Genomic DNA, 19,978 nt, shown 5'->3' on the forward strand with positions numbered 1-19,978 from the left:
ATTTTTAGCAGCACACTGCACCACAACACATGTCCGTTGGCAAGGTGTATTGCATTACACCGATGCACATAACGTTGGGAGTATTAAAGTGGAACTTTTTTTCTAGTTTTTCACAGTGAGGAAGAGGTGGAAACTTCTCATTAGGATCTTTACATTCATTATTTGTCCCAGCAGCCACTGTCACCAAGACAAAATGTGGTTGTAAATTCAAAATTTTATAGCTGACACCAAAACAAGAGGTGATGGGAAACCTTTCAATAGGGAAAACTGTTTAAGCGACAGTTATCAAAGATATCATTTTCCCATTTTAGTGAGAGTTCTTATGTCACTGGGAAAGAATGTGAGGGGAGTTCTTGATGTGTTCAACGACAACAAATAAAACAGTTATGCTCACGTTAGCTGAAACAGGCTTCTCTGGAGTTCTGCTTAAATATTTACAGGACTGGGTTTTCTGAGAATTACTGTAGAATAAAGTGACACTTACACATGCCTGATGTTGTACATTTTGCAGAATTCTCTTGGCTGGTATGAGGAATTCAAAGGTATATCTGAGAGGATCCTCACGATAAGTCCTCTCTAGTACTGAGAAAACCTGGGTCAGGAGAGTCGGAGCGGTCACTTCAAAGGGAGGGTACAGGGATGACAGGGTGCTCTGTAGGCAATCCTCCACTGACTGAGGGGTCTGAAAAACATAAAAGTTCCACCAATCACCCTTTATATAGACAAAATCGATATATTTGAGGAGATACACATAAACTTTCACATTATCACAGTAGTGAACATTAAAAGCTATTCAGTATGAAAAGAAGATTTCCTCACAGATTCCTTTGGAAGCAAAAACACAGGCCTCATGCATATTTGAGCTCAAAAACTCTGCTTTTACAGGTGTCCGAGCTTTATTTTTCTGCCTCTAAACACCCCTCCATGTTAACCTGAGGGGGTTATTTACGAAAGGCAAATCCACTTTGTACTACAAGTGCAAACTACAAGTGCAAAGTGCACTTGGAAGTTCAGTCGCTGTAGATCCGAGGTGGAAATGCAAGGAAAATAAAAAACAGCATTTTAGCTTGCACATGATTGGATGATAAAGAGTTTCCCTTCATTTCAGATCTACCTCTCAGATTTACAGTGACTGCACTTCCCATTAGGCCGTGATGTAGCAAGAATGATTTCGCACCGCAAACCAGGAAGTCAGTGAGAATAATGATTCAGGAGTGATGGAGGTGAATAAAACAGCTCGATTTCAACAGGTATCAAACTAGTTATAATGCAAAACATTACTTTTTACTTTATCAGCTACTGTCAGACTTTAATTTAAGAGGAAAATATTTTTGTCTTTACAACCCCTTTAACTCTGGATGCATTTAGGCACCTATAGAATGTATTAACACCAGACGTGGGAACAAGCATGCAAAAACGCAACTTTTTACTGCGTCTTTGCTGCTGCTAAACTCCTGCAGGAAAAAAAAAACATCAATAGAATATAGTGTTAGGGTTGCCACCTTTTCCTCAGCCATACTTGAACACTTTAGCGGCCTGGGACACCCCAAGGAGTCCCTTTGGGTGGGTGTGCCCAAATAGTTCTTGCTGAAATCATCGCCCTGCCACGAGTGATGCTGAACCTGCCCCCAGTCAGCAGCTGGTAGCTCCTGGATGTCAACAAATTTGTGTGTGATTATCTTGGTTTCTTGGGGAGCCAGTCTGAATATTGTGTCCGGGTATCAGTCCACCCGAAACCTCGACACATGATTTAAAACCTGGACTGTCCGGGTGAATCCTGGACAGGTGGCAATCCTATAGCCTATGAAATTCAGAGTCTAGCTGCTGGTCCCAGAACTGCACCAAGATATGGACGTTGCATATCACAAGACAGGGGTCCCAGTGGTGAAAGATGGTTGCCAAATTCACCAATGTATAAATGAAAATGGAGCTGTTCCCTTAGGCAGCCAAAATAATTTTGCCTACAGTACATTGAAGACATTTTCCCCTTAGGAATATAGGTAGACAATATATAGAAGACACTCCATGAAGCACAGCAACATGAAGAAGTCTGGCTGAACAGTGACTTTATCCTATCAGGTACAGTCATTATTTTGGTATACAGCCAAATGTAGGTGTTGTGGATGCTTGAATGCAATAGCTGACAATGGCTGAATGAGAAAAATCCATGTGTATATGCCCAGCCTTATGCAGGCCATACATGGATCCAAATCCTAACAAATTTGCCACGTACACACGATCATTTTTCGGCATTAAAAAAAACGAAGTTTTTCGGCATTTATAGAAAAAACGACGTTTTTCCAACTTCATCATTAAAACGACGTTGCCCACACACCATCGTTTTTAAAAAATGCTCTAGCAAAGCGCGGTGATGTACAACACGTACGACGGCACTATAAAGGGGAAGTTCCATGCGGATAACGCCACCCTTGGGGCTGATTCCGTGTTAGTAAAAGACGATTCGCGCTTTTCTGTCTGTTACAGCGTGATGAATGTGCTTACTCCATTATGAACGGTAGTTTTACCAGAACGAGCGCTTCCGTCTCATAACTTGCTTCTGAGCATGTGGGGGTTTTTAACGTCGTTTTAGCCCACACACGATAATTTTTTACAACCCGAAAAACGACAACGTTTAAAACGTTGTTAAAAAATGCAGCATGCTCGGAAAAAAAAATTGTCGTTTTTCAGAAGCCGAATGATGTGAAGCCCACACGATCATTTTAAATGACATTTTTTTAAAACAATGTTTTTTTAATGCCGAAAAATTATCGTGTGTACGCGGCATGAGATTTTGTGCATTTTGTGATCCGATGATGCCAGCATTGATTTAGAAATTCGAACAACCATGCCTTCAATTTCACCTCATGTTACTACAGAATTATTATTTTTTTGTGGCTGGGAATCTTCTTCTCTTTCCAGGAATTTATTTTCTTGCACAAATGCGCATTTCTTTTTCAATTATAATTCTCGCACAATTCTCCCATCATTAATTAAAAAAATCATTTGTTTTCCAAAAATTTCCAACATGCCTGATCACTCAAATTCAATGATGAAAATCAGTCGTTGCTGCAGCCCACTAATGGTGCGAAAATTTGAACGAAAATAATTAGACAGGATTTTCGAAAGAAAATTATTTCGAAATTCGACCCATGTATGGCCGGCTTTATGGCCCATACACCCTATAAGAAAATCGGTTGAACATTTTTGTTTGAGGAAGGATCGTACGATTTTATGAACTTTCGAAAGCCAATTGCGACACTCTGAACAAAAACTTACAAAGGGACAAATGACAAAAAAAATGTTTAAGCATGTTATAAGAGCCTGAGGCTCTAATTGGCTTCAAAAAAGGGTGGGCTCAGGGCGCAGAGCACTGCGCCGCAAGCCACCCCATTTATGTGACAATAGCGAATTAATATTCGCTATTGTCTTCCTGATTCTCCTTCCGGCAATTCAGGAAGCAGTTCCTAAGACCCGATCTGATGGGATCTGCAAACACAGAGCCGACAGGGTTAAATTAATGGGATCTGCAAGCACAGAGCAGACAGGGTTAATTATTAGTAAACATAATCCCCCAAATTCTAACAGTATAATTAAAGGCAAAACTTTTTGTTTATTGTTTTGGATAGAGTGGGGGCGGGGTTGGAACCCCCGTCAGTTTTTATTGCTGTATGTGCCCCTTTTTTAAGTGGTTCTAAACCTAGTTACACCACTTTTACCAACAGGTAAGCCTATAATAAGGCTTACCTGTAGGTACTGGAAATATCTCCTAAACCTGTATGGTTTAGGAGATATTTACCATATAAGCATGCGCCGATGTCATCGAAAGGGCAAGAGTGTGCCGTTTCTATAGGGCCCGTGCTGTGACCACCAGCTCCTGCGCACATGCGCTGAAGTGACGTCACGCGACTCCGACCAGTCACAGAGCCGTAATCCACGGCCCTGGAAGGAAGAAGGGTGAAGATGGACGTGGCCACCAGCAGGGACATTGTGGACTTTGTTTGCAGGTAAGTGCAACATAATGGACTAGTATGCGTTATTGTTTTACTTTGCAAGGGAATAAAGGAGATTTAAGAATTTTAGGGGAATTATCCTCTCTATTTGTTCTGTTTACCATTATCACTGAAAGTGAAAGTAAAAGAAAACACATTTTGGGTTGTCCCCAAAAATGTAATAGAGGGGAAATCTTCCAATCGAGACACTAGTTCTAGTTCTGGTAAACTGGGGGTCCCCAAGGAATTCCCTTTATTTGCAAGGATTTCCTCTCACTTCCTGTTTGGCTATGGGACAGGAAGTAAATAGAATCTCCACAATGGGACACAGATGACAAAAACAAAATCTGACAGGGGTTATAACTCTCCCATTCTCTATCCAAAATGTAAAAAAAGAGTCTATAATTCCACTTTAACATTAGAAGGGGGAAGCTACCCCCCCCTTTCCCTCCGTGTAGCTCCTGGCCACAGTCCGACTAGGATCCTCTATCAAATCTGAGATGATATTTTGATAGTTTACTGTTTTGTACCATGCTACTGTGTCTATCTGCTAAATTGGCTGCATTATGTGATCCTTATTTTTTCTTTTGTACTGTATATTGTCCTTCAATAAAGCACTCCTGATTGTTAAAAAAAAAAAAGAAGGGGGAAGCTAGGTAGTATTTTTAAGTAAGTAAAAAGGTAAGCAGCATTTCCTGGGTATTTTATCATGCTTTGTGAATGGAAACATGTAATAAATAGACAGTAGGTGTTATTCCAATTTGGCTGCAAAAGTGGAAATACACTTTAGTTTGTTCCCTGCAGAGGCTGTGCTATTTTCTTTCCTTTAGCAAGTCCACAATATGCAGTTTGTCCTGAGGAGTCAGAACTTTTGCACACAGCTGTAAACAGTTATAGAGTGAATGCTGGAAGTTCAGCGCAGTGTATGAGATTTGTGTATGGAAAGACGTCAGAATAAACTGTAATTGGACCTCCTGTGTGTGCAGGCTGCTGTGTGAGGCTGACTTTTGTATATTTAGAGAAACTTGCCTTGGGATCAAATTCTGCTCGCTTGTAGCGCTGGTGTCTGGGTCCTCCCACCCGGCCCAGCTGTTTCCTGTTTCTATCTTGGCCATCAAAGCCCTAGCTTTTGTCCAAGTTTCAGTGAACTACTGAACGGGACAGAAGCGGACTTTAAAGAAACACTTTTGGACGCAGAATTAATCGGCGGGAGTCAAAAATCTTTCACCACAGACCGTAACATGCGAAAAAGTTTCCGCTTTCAGCTTCATGGACCTAAGTCACTACTGTTTATTTCCAACTGTTTTTCCAGTCAATGGCAGTGGACAAGTCCCAAAATGATTTCATGTGGAATGTTCTAAAACTTGCTAAACTTCTGTCTGGGTTTGAACCACTTAGCAAAGACTATAGCTGCCAATAAACTGTTATTTTGTTTGTTCAGTGAGCAAGCTGAAATAAAAATAGATTTCTCCATTCACACCTATGAGGTAGATGGAGTAATAATCCCCCCCCCCCAACTAAAGACGCTGATCGAGAAAAAATCTCCAACATGTCCCTTCAACAGAAGTTGATCATACGAACAACTTCTGTCTAGCGGGTGAAGCCACCATTTTAACCAATTTTTTGGCCAGCTGAAAGCAGAACTTGGAGCAGGTACCTCGTTTTGAACGCCCCCCCCTACTTTGTGTCACAGGTCCCAGAAGGCTACGGGACCATTCACAAAGCACAGCGCCGCTTGGGCATGTGCAGTGGGAATCCGGCTGTAAAGCTGCAGGAAGACACAACTGGCTCCCTACACACACTCGCTCGACCATGAAGTCACGTGACTTTCAGTGCAACTTTGGATTTCGACTTTGATGTAACTTTTTACACTGTGGCATTGAAGTTGTATCAAAGTCGGACCAAAGTAGTACAGGAACCTTTTCTAAAGTCGGACAGAATTGTGTAGTATCAGTTAAGACGGCTCTCTAAGGGAAACCTTGAATTTCACATGTCATCTGACTTGGGGTTTTACAAGTCAGAACCTAGGTCACATCAGTGTGAACCAGGCCTAAAGATGCTGGCGTTGGGGACCCAAAGACCGGTGAAGAACCAGCCAGGTGAGGACAGCGCTGGACACATGTCCGTTCATTAACCACTTGATCACTGGGCACGTAAACCCCCTTAATAACCAGACCAATTTTCAGCTTTCGGTGCTCTCACAATTTGAATGACAATTACTCAGTCATACAACACTGTACCAAAATGATTTTTTTGTCCTTTTTTTTCACACAAATAGAGCTTTCTTTTGGTGGTATTTAATCACCGTTGGGTTTTTTATTTTTTGCGCTATAAAAGAAAAAATACTGAAAATTCTGTAAAAAAAATTAAATTTTCTTTGTTTCTGTTATAAAATTTAGCAAATTTAGTATTTTTTCTTCATTCTTTTGCATAAATGTGAAATATGAAGTTACGCAGAGAAAAATAGATACCCAACATGTCACCCTTCAAAATTGCACACGCTCGTGGAATGGTGCCAAACTTTGCTACTTAAAAATCCCCATAGGCGACGTTGCAGGGTATTGTGAGGTATTGCAGAGTATTGTGGGGTATTGCAGAGCATTGTGGGGTATTGCAGAGTAGTGTGGGGTATTGCAGAGTAGTGCGGGGTATTGCAGAGTATTGTGGGGTATTGCAGAGTAGTGTGGGGTATTGCAGAATATTGTGGGGTATTGCAGAGTATTGCACAGTATGGGTATTGTGTATTTGGCACAGTATGGGGCAGGGATGGATGGCTGGCTGGATCTGTGACTGCATGTGTCACAGATCCAGCCCACAGCACTCGTGCTGCATCCGCTCTCTCCGTGATGACGCCGGTTCCTCCCTCCCCTCTCTGTACCGAACGGTACAGTGTGAGAGGAGAGGGGAGGGAGGAACCGGCGTCATCACATGACGCCGGTTTGTTTACAAGTGATCGCTCCGTCATTGGACGGAGCGATCACGTAATAAACCGCCGCTATCAGCCGCTATCACCTGGCGGTCACGGACATTCCCGTGTGCGCGCCCCAGAGGGTGCGCGGGAGCGCGATTCTGGGAGGACGTCCTCCCAGAGTTAAGCAACCGCCTTGTAGACGTATATCGTCTATAGGGCAGTTGTTAACTGGTTAAAGTGGAGTTACACCCAAAAATGGAACTTCCACTTTGTAATATGCTACAGTGAGGGAAAAAAGTATTTGTTCACCTGCTGATTTTGTAAATCGTTCCACTTATAAAGAAATGATCAGTCTATTATTTTAATGTTAGGTTTATTTTAACAGTGAGAGACAGAATAACAACAAAAAAAATCCAGAAAAACGCATTTAAAAAAAGTTATAAATCGATTTGCATTTTAATGAGTGGAATAAGTATTTGATCCCCTACCAATCAGCAAGATGTCTGGCTCCCAGGTGTCTTCTATACAGGTAATAAGCTGAGATTAAGAGCACTCTCCTAAAGGGAGTCCTCCTAATCTCAGCTTGTTACCTGTATAAAAGAAACCTGTCCACAGAAGCAATCAATCAGATTACAATCTCTCCACCATGGCCAAGACCAAAGAGCTGTCCAAGGATTGTAGACCTGCACAAGGCTGGAATGGGCTACAAGACCATCGCCAAGCAGCCTGGTGAGAGGGTGACAACAGTTGGTGCGATTATTCGCAGATGGAAGAAATACAAAATTACTGTCAATCTTCCTCGGTCTGGGGCTCCATGCAAGTTCTCACCTTGTGGAGTTTCAATGATCATGAGAACGGTGAGAAATCGGCCCATAGTCACACATGGAGGTGGAAACATTATGCTTTGGGGGTGTTTTCTGCTAAGGGGACATGATTACTTCACTGCATCAAAGGGACAATGGATGGGGACATGTACCATCAAATTTTGTGAGAGAACCTTCCTCCCTCAGCCAGGTCATTGAAAATGGATCGTGGATGGGTATTCCAGCATGACAATGACCCAAAACACACAGCCAAGGCAACAAAGGAGTGGCTCAAGAAGAAGCACATAAAGGTTCTGGAGGGAATTAGCCAGTCTCCAGACTTAATCCCATAGAAAATATGTGGAGGGAGCTGAAGGTTCAAGTTACCAAACGTCAGCCTTGAAACCTTATTGACTTGGAGAGGATTTGCAAAGAGGAGTGGGACAAAATCGCTCCTCAGAGAGCCAGAACGGGGATCTGTCAGTGTAAACAGACAGATCCCCGTTCTGTCAGGGAAGTAGATCTGTTGTTCCTAGTAATCAGGAACAGTGATCTCTCTCTTTACTCCCAGTCTGTCCACCCCCCTCACAGTTAAAAACACCTCCCTAGAACACACTTAACCCCTTGATCGCCCCCTAGTGTTAACCCCTTCCCTGCCATTGTGATTTATACAGTAATCAGGGGTTATTTCTAGCTCTGATGTATAAATGTCAGTGGTCTCAAAAAAGTGTCAAAAGTGTCTGATCTGTCTGCCGTAATGTTGCAGTCCCGCTAAATATTGCTGATCACCGCCATTACTAGTAAAACATTTTTTTATAATGGCCCCTTTTTGGAAATAAGACATTTCAAGGTATTTAGAAAGAGGCATTGTGAGTTTTTTGAAGTAGTCATTTTTTCCCACAATTCTTTGCAAAAGCAACATTTTTTTTTTTCACAACATTTTCATATTAGCAGGTTATTTCTCACACACAGCATATGCATACCACAAATTACACCCCAAAACACATTCTGCTATTACTCCCGAGTATGGCGATACCACATGTGAGACTTTTACACTGCGTGGCCACATACAGAGGCCCAACATGCAGGGAGCACCTTCAGGCGTTCTGGAGCACCCAGGCCAATCCTGACATTTCTCTCCTACATTTAAAAATCATCATTTATTTGCTAGAAAATTACATAGAACCCCAAAACATTATATATGCTTTTTTTGCAAAGACCCTAGAGAATACAATGGTGGTCATTGCAACTTGTTATCTCGCACAGTATTTGCACAGCAATTTTTCGAACGCGTTTTTAAAAAACAAAACAGTTTTGTGGTTAAAAAAAACAAAAAACAGTAAATTAGCCCAATGTTTTTGCATAATATGAAAGATGAAGTTACACAGAGTAAATAGATAACTAACATGTCCTAACATGTCACCCTTCAAAATTGCACACGCTCATGGAATGGCGCCAAACTTCGCTACTTAAAAATACCCATAGGCCACGCTTTAAATATTTTTACTGGTTACATGTTTTGAGTTACGGAGGAGGTCTAGGGCCAAAATGATTGCTCTCGCTCTAACGTTCGCAGCAATACCTCACATGTGTAGCTTGAACACCGTTTTCATATGTCGGCGGGAATTACGTATGCATTCGCTTCTGCATGCGAGCACACGGGAACAGGGGCACTTTAAAAAAAAAAAAAAAAAATGTATTGTTCATTTTATTTTATTTATTTTAGTTTGACACTTTTTTCCCCAAAAATACATTTTTTGATCACTTTTATTCCTATTATAAGGAATGTAAACATCCCTTGTAATAGGAATATAGCATGACAGGTCCTCTTTACAGTGAGATGTGGGGTCAATAAGACCTCTAGCCTGGGAAGCCTGAAATAAAATAAAAAACTGATCCTGACTTTGATCGTAGCGGTGAGTCGGTTGAAGCACCGGAAAGGTGGCAACGTATTGCAGGGTATTGCAGAGTATTGGCAGGGTATTGCACAGGGTATTGTGGAGTATTGCACGGGGTATTGCGGAGTATTGCACAGGGTATTGCAGAGTATAGCACAGGGTACTGCAGAGTATTGCACAGGGTATTGCAGAGTATTTCACAGGGTATTGCAGAGGGTATTGCAGAGTATTGCACAGGGATGGCTGAGGATGGAGGGATGGATGGCTGGATCTGTGACTGCAATTGTCACAGATCCAGCCCACAGCACTGCTGCTGCCATCCGATCCCTTACCCTCTCCTCTCACACTGTACCGATCGGTACAGAGAGGGGAGGGAGGAACCGGCGTCATTACATGACGCCGGTTTGTTTACAAGTGATCGCTCCGTCATTTGATGGAGCGATCACGTGGTAAACACCCGCTATCAGTGGCAATTTACTGCGATCCGTGATGGGTCTTCTAGACCCGGCGGTCACGGATGATTCCGGAGAACGCCCCAGGGGGCGCGTGGGAGCAAGATTCTGGGGAGGACGTTCATAGACGTCCTCCAAGACTGCGCTGTAGACGTATTTTGTCTACAGCGCGGTCAATATACTCTTATTGTGATTTATTTTACCAAAAGTATGTAGAAGAATACATATTGGCCTAAACTGATTAAGAAACTTTTTTCTTGGGGATATTTACAAAATATTGTGTTTTTTTTTTCAAAATTGTCGCTCTATTTTTGTTTATAGCGCAAAAAATAAAAAGAGGTGATCAAATACCACCAAAAGATAGTTCTATTTCACAGGTATCAAACACAAGGCCCTCCAGGACATTTCATGTGGCCCTCGCACCTCTCCTGCAGCTGCAGGAGAGCTCCAGCCCTCCTCTGGTCCACTTCCAGACCCTTACTTTCAAGCAATGCATTCAACTTCTGATGGTGGGTTGGCTTTTGACATCTAATGTAAGGGGAGGGGATGCGCTGGACATCTAATCTTACTGATACAACCAGCCCTTTTGAGGGCAATCATAATGCTCATGCGGCCAACGATTAAATTGAGTTTGACACCTCTGCTCTATTTGTTGGAAAAAAGGACATACATTTTGTTTGTGTGCAACGTCACATGACTGCGCAGTTACAGTTAAAGCAACGCAGTGCCGTATTGCAAACAATGGCCTGGTCATTAAGGGGGTAAATCCTTTTGGGCGGAAGTGGTTAATCTGTCTCTCGCTGTTCAAATAAACCTACCATAAAAATTATAGATGGGTAATTTCTTTGTCAGGGGGCAAACATATAAAATCAGCAGGGGATCAAATACTTTTTTCCCTTACTGTACATCAGATGTTTTACCTAAACCTAACCTGTGCTGCTTGACACCCACAAAGAAACTAACTTGGTAGAGTTCTGCTTTAAGAATAAGAAAACACAAAGCAGTGTATCCTGTACTTGGAATTTATGTCAGTATTCAGCATGTATGTCTGTGTGTGTCCTTTCTCAGCCATAACACCAGCTGCAAATCATTAAATGTATGAGATCACTTCTTCCTGTAGAGAGAGACACACGGAGAAAGAGACAGACAGACACAGAGTGAGAGAGACTCGGGCAGGAGATCACTTCTTCCTGCAGAGAGGATGGAGGGGCAGCAAGAGAAAGAGGAGAGAGTGCGAAGAGAGAGAGGAGATTACTTATTCCTGTGCTGGGTGGGGGAATGACAGAGAGAGAGAGAGAGACACACACACAGAGAAAGAGCAAACAGAGAGGAAAGAAAAAGAAAGGAGGCAAAGAGAGAGAGAGAGAGAGAGAGAGAGAGAGAGAGAGAGGAGTCAGAGAGAGAAGAGATCACAGTTCTGGGGGGGGGGGTAAAGAGAGGAGACATAGAAGGTGAGAGTAGACAGAGAGAAAAACAGAGGAGACAGATGGTGAAAAGAAAAAGAGAGGAGAGAGAAATGACAGACGTAGGAGAGAGTGAAGGCAAGACAGAGGAAATAAGGGAGGCAGAGACAGGCGAGAGAGGGAAGGCAAGACAGAGGAAATAAGGGAGGTAGAGGAGAAGGGACAGAGACAGAGGAGAGAGGGGCAGAGACAAATGAGAGAGGGGAGGCAGAGACAAAGGAGAGAGGGGAGGGAGCGGCAGATGGGAGGCAGAGACAAAGGAGAAAGGGGGCAGAGACAGAGGAGGAGAAGAGGAAGAAGCAGAGGGGACAGAGGAGAGACAGAGGATAGGGGGGCAGAGACAGAGGAGAGAGGGGGCAGAGACAGAGGAGAGGGGGCAGAGACAGAGGATAGGGGGCAGAGACAGAGGAGAGAGGGGGCAAAGACAGAGGAGAGGGGGCAGAGACAAAGGAGAGATGGGGGACAGAGGAGAGAGGGAAGGCAGAAACAGAGGAAGGGGCATAGGAGAGGGGGAGGCAGAGACAGGGGAGAGGGGGTGCAGAGACAGGGTAGAGAGGGGAGACAGAGGAGAGAGGGGAGGCAGAGACAAAGGAGGGGAGGGAAGCAGAGACAGAGGAGAGAGATGGAGATATAGAGTGGGGGAGATGGAGATGTAGAGTGAATGAGGTGGAGATGTAGAGTGGATGAGATGTAGATGTAGAGTGGAGGAGATGAAGATGTAAAGTGGAGGATATAGAGATGTAGAGTGAAGGAGATGGAGATGTACAGTGGAATAGATGGAGATGTAGAGTGGAGGAGATGAAGATGTAAAGTGGAGGAGATGGAGATGTAGAGTGAAGGAGATGGAGATGTACAGTGGAATAGATGGAGATGTAGAGTGGAGGAGATGGAGATGTAGAGTGGAGGAGATGTACAGTGGAGGAGATGGAGATGTAAAGTGGAGGAGATGGAGATGTTGGGTGGAGGAGATGAAGATGTAGTGTGGAGAAGATAGAGGTGTAGAGTGGAGGAGATGGAGATGTAAAGTTGAGGAGATGGAGATGTTGTGTGGAGAAGATGGAGATGTAGAGTGGAGGAGATGGAGATGTTGGGTGGAGGAGATGGAGATGTAAATTGGAGGAGATGGAGATGTAAATTGGAGGAGATGGAGATGTAAAGTGGAGGAGATGGAGATTTAGAGTGGTGGAGATGGAGATGTAGAGTGGTGGAGATGGAGATGTTGGGTGGAGGAGATGGAGATGTAGTGTGGAGAAGATGGAGATGTAGAGTGGAGGAGATAGAGATGTAGAGTGGAGGAGATGGAGATGTACAGTGAAGGAGATGTACAGTGGAGTAAATGGAGATGTAAAGTGGAGGAGATTGAGATGTTGGGTGGAGGAGATGAAGATGTAGTGTGGAGAAGATGGAGATGTAGCGTGGAGGAGATGGAGATGTAAAGTTGAGGAGATGGAGATGTTGGGTGGAGGAGATGGATATGTAGTGTGGAGAAGATGGAGATGTAGAGTGGAGGAGATGAAGATGTTGGGTGGAGGAGATGGAGATGTACAATGGAGGAGATGGAGATGTAAATTGGAGGAGATGGGGATGTAAAGTGGAGGAGATGGAGATGTAGAGTGGTGGAGATGGAGATGTAGAGTGGAGGAGATGGAGAGTGGAGGAGATGGAGATGTTGGGTGGAGGAGATGGAGATGTTGGGTGGAGGAGATGGAGATGTAGTGTGGAGGAGATGGAGATGTAGAGTGGAGGAGATGGAGATGTAAAGTGGATGAGATGGAGATGTAGAGTGGAGGAGATGGAGATGTAGAGTAGAGGAGATTGAGATGTAGAGTGGAGGAGATGGAGATGTAGAGTGGAGGAGATGGAGATGTAAAGTGGAGGAGATGGAGATGTACAGTGGAGGAGATGTATATGTAAAGTGGAGGAGATGGAGATGTACAATGGAGGAGATGGAGATGTAAATTGGAGGAGATGGGGATGTAAAGTGGAGGAGATGGAGATGTAGAGTGGTGGAGATGGAGATGTAGAGTGGAGGAGATGGAGAGTGGAGGAGATGGAGATGTTGGGTGGAGGAGATGGAGATGTTGGGTGGAGGAGATGGAGATGTAGTGTGGAGGAGATGGAGATGTAGAGTGGAGGAGATGGAGATGTAAAGTGGATGAGATGGAGATGTAGAGTGGAGGAGATGGAGATGTAGAGTAGAGGAGATTGAGATGTAGAGTGGAGGAGATGGAGATGTAGAGTGGAGGAGATGGAGATGTAAAGTGGAGGAGATGGAGATGTACAGTGGAGGAGATGTATATGTAAAGTGGAGGAGATGGAGATGTAGAGTGGAGGAGATGGAGATGTACAGTGGAGGAGATTTACTATGGAGGAGATGGAGATGTAAAGTGGAGAAGATGGAGATGTAGAGTGGAGGAGATGGATATGTAGAGTGGAGGAGATGGAGATGTAGAGTGGAGGAGATGGAGATGTGGAGGAGATGGAGATGTAGAGTAGAGGAGATGGAGGTGTGGAGGAGATGGAGGTATGGAGGTGTGGAGGAGATGGAGATGTGGAGGAGATGTAGATGTAGAGTAGAGGAGATGGAGGTGTGGAGGAGATGGAGATGTGGAGTAGATGGAGATGTAAAGTGGAGGAGATGGAGAAGTAAAGTGGAGGAGATGAAGGGGTAGAGTGGAGGAGATGGAGGTGTAGAGTGGAGGAGATGGAGTTGTGGAGGAGATGGAGCTGTGGAGGAGATTGAGATGTAGAGTGGAGGAGATGGAGGTGTGGAGGAGATGGAGATGTGGAGGAGATGGAGATGTGGAGGAGATGATGGAGGTGTAGAGTGGAGGAGATGGAGGTGTAGAGTGGAGTAGATGGCGGTGTAGAGTGGAGGAGATGGAGGTGTGGAGGAGATGGAGATGTAGAGTGGAGGAGATGGAGATGTGGAGGAGATGGAGATGTAGAGTGGTGGAGATGGAGATGTAGTGTGGAGGAGATGGAGATGTAGAGTGGAGGAGATGGAGAGTGGAGGAGATGGAGATGTAGAGTGGAGGAGATGAAGGTGGAGGTGTGGAGGAGATAGAGATGTGGAGGAGATGGAGATTTAAAGTGGAGGAGATGGAGATGTAAAGCGGAGGAGATGGAGATGTATAGTGGAGGAGATGGAGATGTAAAGTGGAGGAGATGGAGATTTAAAGTGGAGGAGATGGAGATGTATAGTGGAGGAGATGGAGATGTATAGTGGAGGAGATGGAGATGTGGAGGAGATTGAGATTTAAAGTGGAAGAGATGGAGATGTATGGTGGAGGAGATGGAGATGTAAAGTGGAGGAGATGGAGATGTAAAGTGGAGGAGATGGAGATGTATAGTGGAGGAGATAGAGATGTAAAGTGGAGAAGATGGAGATGTAAAGTGGAGGAGATGGAGATGTAAAGTGGAAGAGATGGAGATGTGGAGGAGATGGAGATGTACAGTGGAGGAGATGGAGATGTACAGTGGAAGAGATGGAGATGTGGAGGAGATGGAGATGTAAAGTGGAGAAGATGGGGATGTAAAGTGGAGAAGATGGAGATGTAAAGTGGAGGAGATGGAGATGTAAAGTGGAAGAGATGGAGATGTGGAGGAGATGGAGATGTAGAGTGGGGAAGATGGAGATGTACAGTGGAAGAGATGGAGATGTGGAGGAGATGGAAATGTAGAGTGGAGGAGATGGAGATGTACAGTGGAAGAGATGGAGATGTGGAGGAGATGGAGATGTAGAGTGGAGGAGATGGAGATGTAAAGTGGAGGAGATGGAGATGTACAGTGGAAGAGATGGAGATGTGGAGGAGATGGACATGTAAAGGGGAGGAGATTGAGATGTAAAGTGGAGGAGATGGAGATGGAGGTGTGGAGGAGATGGAGATGGAGGTGTGGAGGAGATGGAGATGTGGAGGAGATGGAGATGGAGGTGTGGAGGAGATGGAGATGTGGAGGAGATGGAGATGGAGGTGTGGAGGAGATGGAGATGTGGAGGAGATGGAGATGGAGGTGTGGAGGAGATGGAGATGTCGAGGAGATGGAGATGGAGGTGTGGAGAAGATGGAGGTGTGGAGGAGATGGAGATGTAAAGTGGAGAAGATGGAGATGTGGAGGAGATGGAGGTGGAGGTGTGGAGGAGACTGAGATGTGGATGTGTGGAGGAGATGGAGATGTGGAGGAGATGGAGATGGAGGTGTGGATGAGATGGAGATGGAGGTGTGGATGAGATGGAGGTGTGGAGGAGATGGAGATGTAAAGTGGAGAAGATGGAGATGTGGAGGAGATGGAGATGGAGGTGTGGAGGAGATGGAGGTGTGGAGGAGATGGAGATGTGGAGGAGATGGAGATGGAGGTGTGGAGGAGATGGAGATGTGGAGGAGATAGAGATGTGGAGGAGATGGAGATGGAGGTGTGGAGGAGATGGAGATGTGGAGGAGATAGAGATGGAGGTGTGGAGGAGATGGAGATGTGGAGGAGATGGAGATGTGGAGGAGATGGAGGTGTGGAGGAGATGGAGATGTGGAGGAGATAGAGATGGAGGTGTGGAGGAGTTGGAGATGTGGAGGAGATGGAGATGTAAAGTGGAGAAGATGGAGATGTAAAGTGGATAAGATGGAGGTGTGGAGGAGATGGAGATGTAAAGTGGAGAAGATGGAGATGTGGAGGAGATGGAGATGTAAAGTGGAGAAGATGGAGATGTAAAGTGGAGAAGATGAGATGTAAGTGGAGAAGATGGAGGTGTGGAGGAGATGGAGATGTAAAGTGGAGAAGATGGAGATGTAGCGTGGAGGAGATGGAGATGTAAAGTGGAGGAGATGGAGATGTAAAGTGGAGAAGATGGAGATGTAGCGTGGAGGAGATGGAGATGTAAAGTGGAGGAGATGGAGATGTGGAGGAGATGGAGATGTAAAGTGGAGGAGATGGAGATGTAGAGTGGAGGAGATGGAGATGTGGAGGAGATGGAGATGTAAAGTGGAGGAGAAGGAGATGTAAAGTGGAGGAGATGGAGATGTAAAGTGGAGAAGATGGAGATGTAAAGTGGAGGAGATGGAGATGTAAAGTGGAGGAGATGGAGATGTAAAGTGGAGAAGATGGAGATGTAAGTGGAGAAGATGGAGGTGTGGAGAAGATGGAGATGTAAAGTGGAGGAGATGGAGATGTAAAGTGGAGAAGATGAGATGTAAAGTGGAGGAGATGGAGATGTAAAGTGGAGAAGATGAGATGTAAAGTGGAGGAGATGGAGATGTAAAGTGGAGGAGATGGAGATGTAAAGTGGAGGAGATGGAGATGTAAAGTGGAGAAGATGGAGATGTAGCGTGGAGGAGATGGAGATGTAAAGTGGAGGAGATGGAGATGTAAAGTGGAGGAGATGGAGATGCAAAGTGGAGGAGATGGAGATGTAAAGTGGAGGAGATGGATATGTAGAGTGGAGGAGATGGAGATGTAAAGTGGAGGAGATGGAGATGTAAAGTGGAGGAGATGGAGATGTAAAGTGGAGTAGATGGAGATGTAAAGTGGAGGCGATGGAGATGTAAAGTGGAGGAGATGGAGATGTAAAGTGGAGGAGATGGAGATGTAAAGTGGATGAGATGAGATGTAAAGTGGAGAAGATGGAGATGTAGAGTGGAGGAGATGGAGATGTAAAGTGGAGGAGATAGAGATGTAAAGTGGAGGAGATGGAGATGTAAAGTGGAGGAGATGGAGATGTAAAGTGGAGGAGATGGAGATGTAAAGTGGAGAAGATGGAGATGTATAGTGGAGGAGATGGAGATGTAAAGTGGATGAGATGAGATGTAAAGTGGAGGAGATGAGATGTAAAGGGAAGGAGATGGAGATGTAAAGTGGAGGAGATGGAGATGTAAAGTGGAGAAGATGGAGATGTAGAGTGGAGGAGATGGAAATGTAAAGTGGATGAGATGGAGATGTAGAGTGGAGGAGATGGAGATGTGGAGGAGATGGAGATGTAAAGTGGAGGAGATGGAGATGTAAAGTGGAGGAGATGGAGATGTAAAGTGGAGAAGATGGAGATGTAAAGTGGAGAAGATGGAGATGTAAAGTGGAGGAGATGGAGATGTAAAGTGGAGGAGATGGAGATGTAAAGTGGAGGAGATGGAGATGTAAAGTGGAGGAGATGGAGATGTAAAGTGGATGAGATGAGATGTAAAGTGGAGAAGATGGAGATGTAGAGTGGAGGAGATGGAGATGTAAAGTGGAGAAGATGAAGATGTAAAGTGGAGGAGATGGAGATGTAAAGTGGAGAAGATGGAGATGTATAGTGGAAGAGATGGAGATGTAAAGTGGAGGAGATGGAGATGTATAGTGGAAGAGATGGAGATGTAAAGTGGAGAAGATGGAGATGTAGAGTGGAGGAGATGGAGATGTAGAGTGGAGGAGATGGAGATGTAAAGTGGAGAAGATGGAGATGTAGAGTGGAGGAGATGGAGATGTAAAGTGGAGGAGATGGAGATGTAAAGTGGAGAAGATGGAGATGTAGAGTGGAGGAGATGGAGATGTAAAGTGGAGAAGATGGAGATGTAGAGTGGAGGAGATGGAGATGTAAAGTGGAGAAGATGGAGATGTAAAGTGGAGAAGATGGAGATGTAGAGTGGAGGAGATGGAGATGTAAAGTGGAGAAGATGGAGATGTAGAGTGGAAGAGATGGAGATGTAAAGTGGAGGAGATGGAGATGTATAGTGGAAGAGATGGAGATGTAAAGTGGAGAAGATGGAGATGTAGAGTGGAGGAGATGGAGATGTAGAGTGGAGGAGATGGAGATGTAAAGTGGAGAAGATGGAGATGTAGAGTGGAGGAGATGGAGATGTAAAGTGGAGGAGATGGAGATGTAAAGTGGAGAAGATGGAGATGTAGAGTGGAGGAGATGGAGATGTAAAGTGGAGAAGATGGAGATGTAGAGTGGAGGAGATGGAGATGTAAAGTGGAGGAGATGGAGATGTAAAGTGGAGAAGATGGAGATGTAGAGTGGAGGAGATGGAGATGTAAAGTGGAGAAGATGAAGATGTAAAGTGGAGGAGATGGAGATATAAAGTGGAGAAGATGGAGATGTATAGTGGAAGAGATGGAGATGTAAAGTGGAGGAGATGGAGATGTATAGTGGAAGAGATGGAGATGTAAAGTGGAGAAGATGGAGATGTAGAGTGGAGGAGATGGAGATGTAGAGTGGAGGAGATGGAGATGTAAAGTGGAGAAGATGGAGATGTAGAGTGGAGGAGATGGAGATGTAAAGTGGAGGAGATGGAGATGTAAAGTGGAGAAGATGGAGATGTAGAGTGGAGGAGATGGAGATGTAAAGTGGAGAAGATGGAGATGTAGAGTGGAGGAGATGGAGATGTAAAGTGGAGGAGATGGAGATGTAAAGTGGAGAAGATGGAGATGTAGAGTGGAGGAGATGGAGATGTAAAGTGGAGAAGATGGAGATGTAGAGTGGAGAAGATGGAGATGTAGAGTGGAGGAGATGGAGATGTAAAGTGGAGAAGATGGAGATGTAAAGTGGAGGAGATGGAAATGTAAAGTGGAGAAGATGGAGATGTAAAGTGGAGGAGATGGAGATGTAAAGTGGAGAAGATAGAGATGTAAAGTGGAGGAGATGGAGATGTAAAGTGGAGGAGATGGAGATGTAGAGTGGAGGAGATGGAGATGTAAAGTGGAGGAGATGGAGATGTAAAGTGGAGGAGATGGAAATGTAAAGTGGAGAAGATGGAGATGTAAAGTGGAGGAGATGGAGATGTAAAGTGGAGAAGATGAGATGTAAAGTGGAGGAGATGGAGATGTAAAGTGGAGGAGATGGAGATGTAGAGTGGAGGAGATGGAGATGTAAAGTGGAGGAGATGGAGATGTAGAGTGGAGAAGATGGAGATGTAGAGTGGAGGAGATGGAGATGTAAAGTGGAGAAGATGGAGATGTAAAGTGGAGGAGATGGAAATGTAAAGTGGAGAAGATGGAGATGTAAAGTGGAGGAGATGGAGATGTAAAGTGGAGAAGATAGAGATGTAAAGTGGAGGAGATGGAGATGTAAAGTGGAGGAGATGGAGATGTAGAGTGGAGGAGATGGAGATGTAAAGTGGAGGAGATGGAGATGTAAAGTGGAGGAGATGGAAATGTAAAGTGGAGAAGATGGAGATGTAAAGTGGAGGAGATGGAGATGTAAAGTGGAGAAGATGAGATGTAAAGTGGAGGAGATGGAGATGTAAAGTGGAGGAGATGGAGATGTAGAGTGGAGGAGATGGAGATGTAAAGTGGAGGAGATGGAGATGTAGAGTGGAGAAGATGGAGATGTAAAGTGGAGAAGATGGAGATGTAAAGTGGAGAAGATGGAGATGTAGAGTGGAGGAGATGGAGATGTAGAGTGGAGAAGATTGAGATGTAGAGTGGAGAAGATGGAGATGGAGGTGTGGAGAAGATGAGATGTAAAATGGAGGAGAGGGAGCAGAGTGTGGGAG

At 44.6% G+C, this 19,978-nt stretch overlaps 1 protein-coding gene across 2 annotated transcripts in view; it reads right to left on the reverse strand.

Annotated features, from left to right (window-relative positions):
* Positions 1–19,978, reverse strand: part of ARHGEF40 (Rho guanine nucleotide exchange factor 40) — a 132,391-nt gene that overhangs the window by 106,439 nt on the left and 5,974 nt on the right. For both annotated transcript variants that reach the window (XM_040352357.1, XM_040352346.1), the window contains exon 2: positions 485–682. In XM_040352357.1, the coding sequence (XP_040208291.1) occupies positions 485–682 (198 nt within the window). The remainder of the gene's footprint in view (positions 1–484; positions 683–19,978) is intronic.

Source organism: Rana temporaria, chromosome 1, assembly GCF_905171775.1.
Source record: "Rana temporaria chromosome 1, aRanTem1.1, whole genome shotgun sequence".
Lineage (NCBI taxonomy): Eukaryota > Metazoa > Chordata > Amphibia > Anura > Ranidae > Rana > Rana temporaria.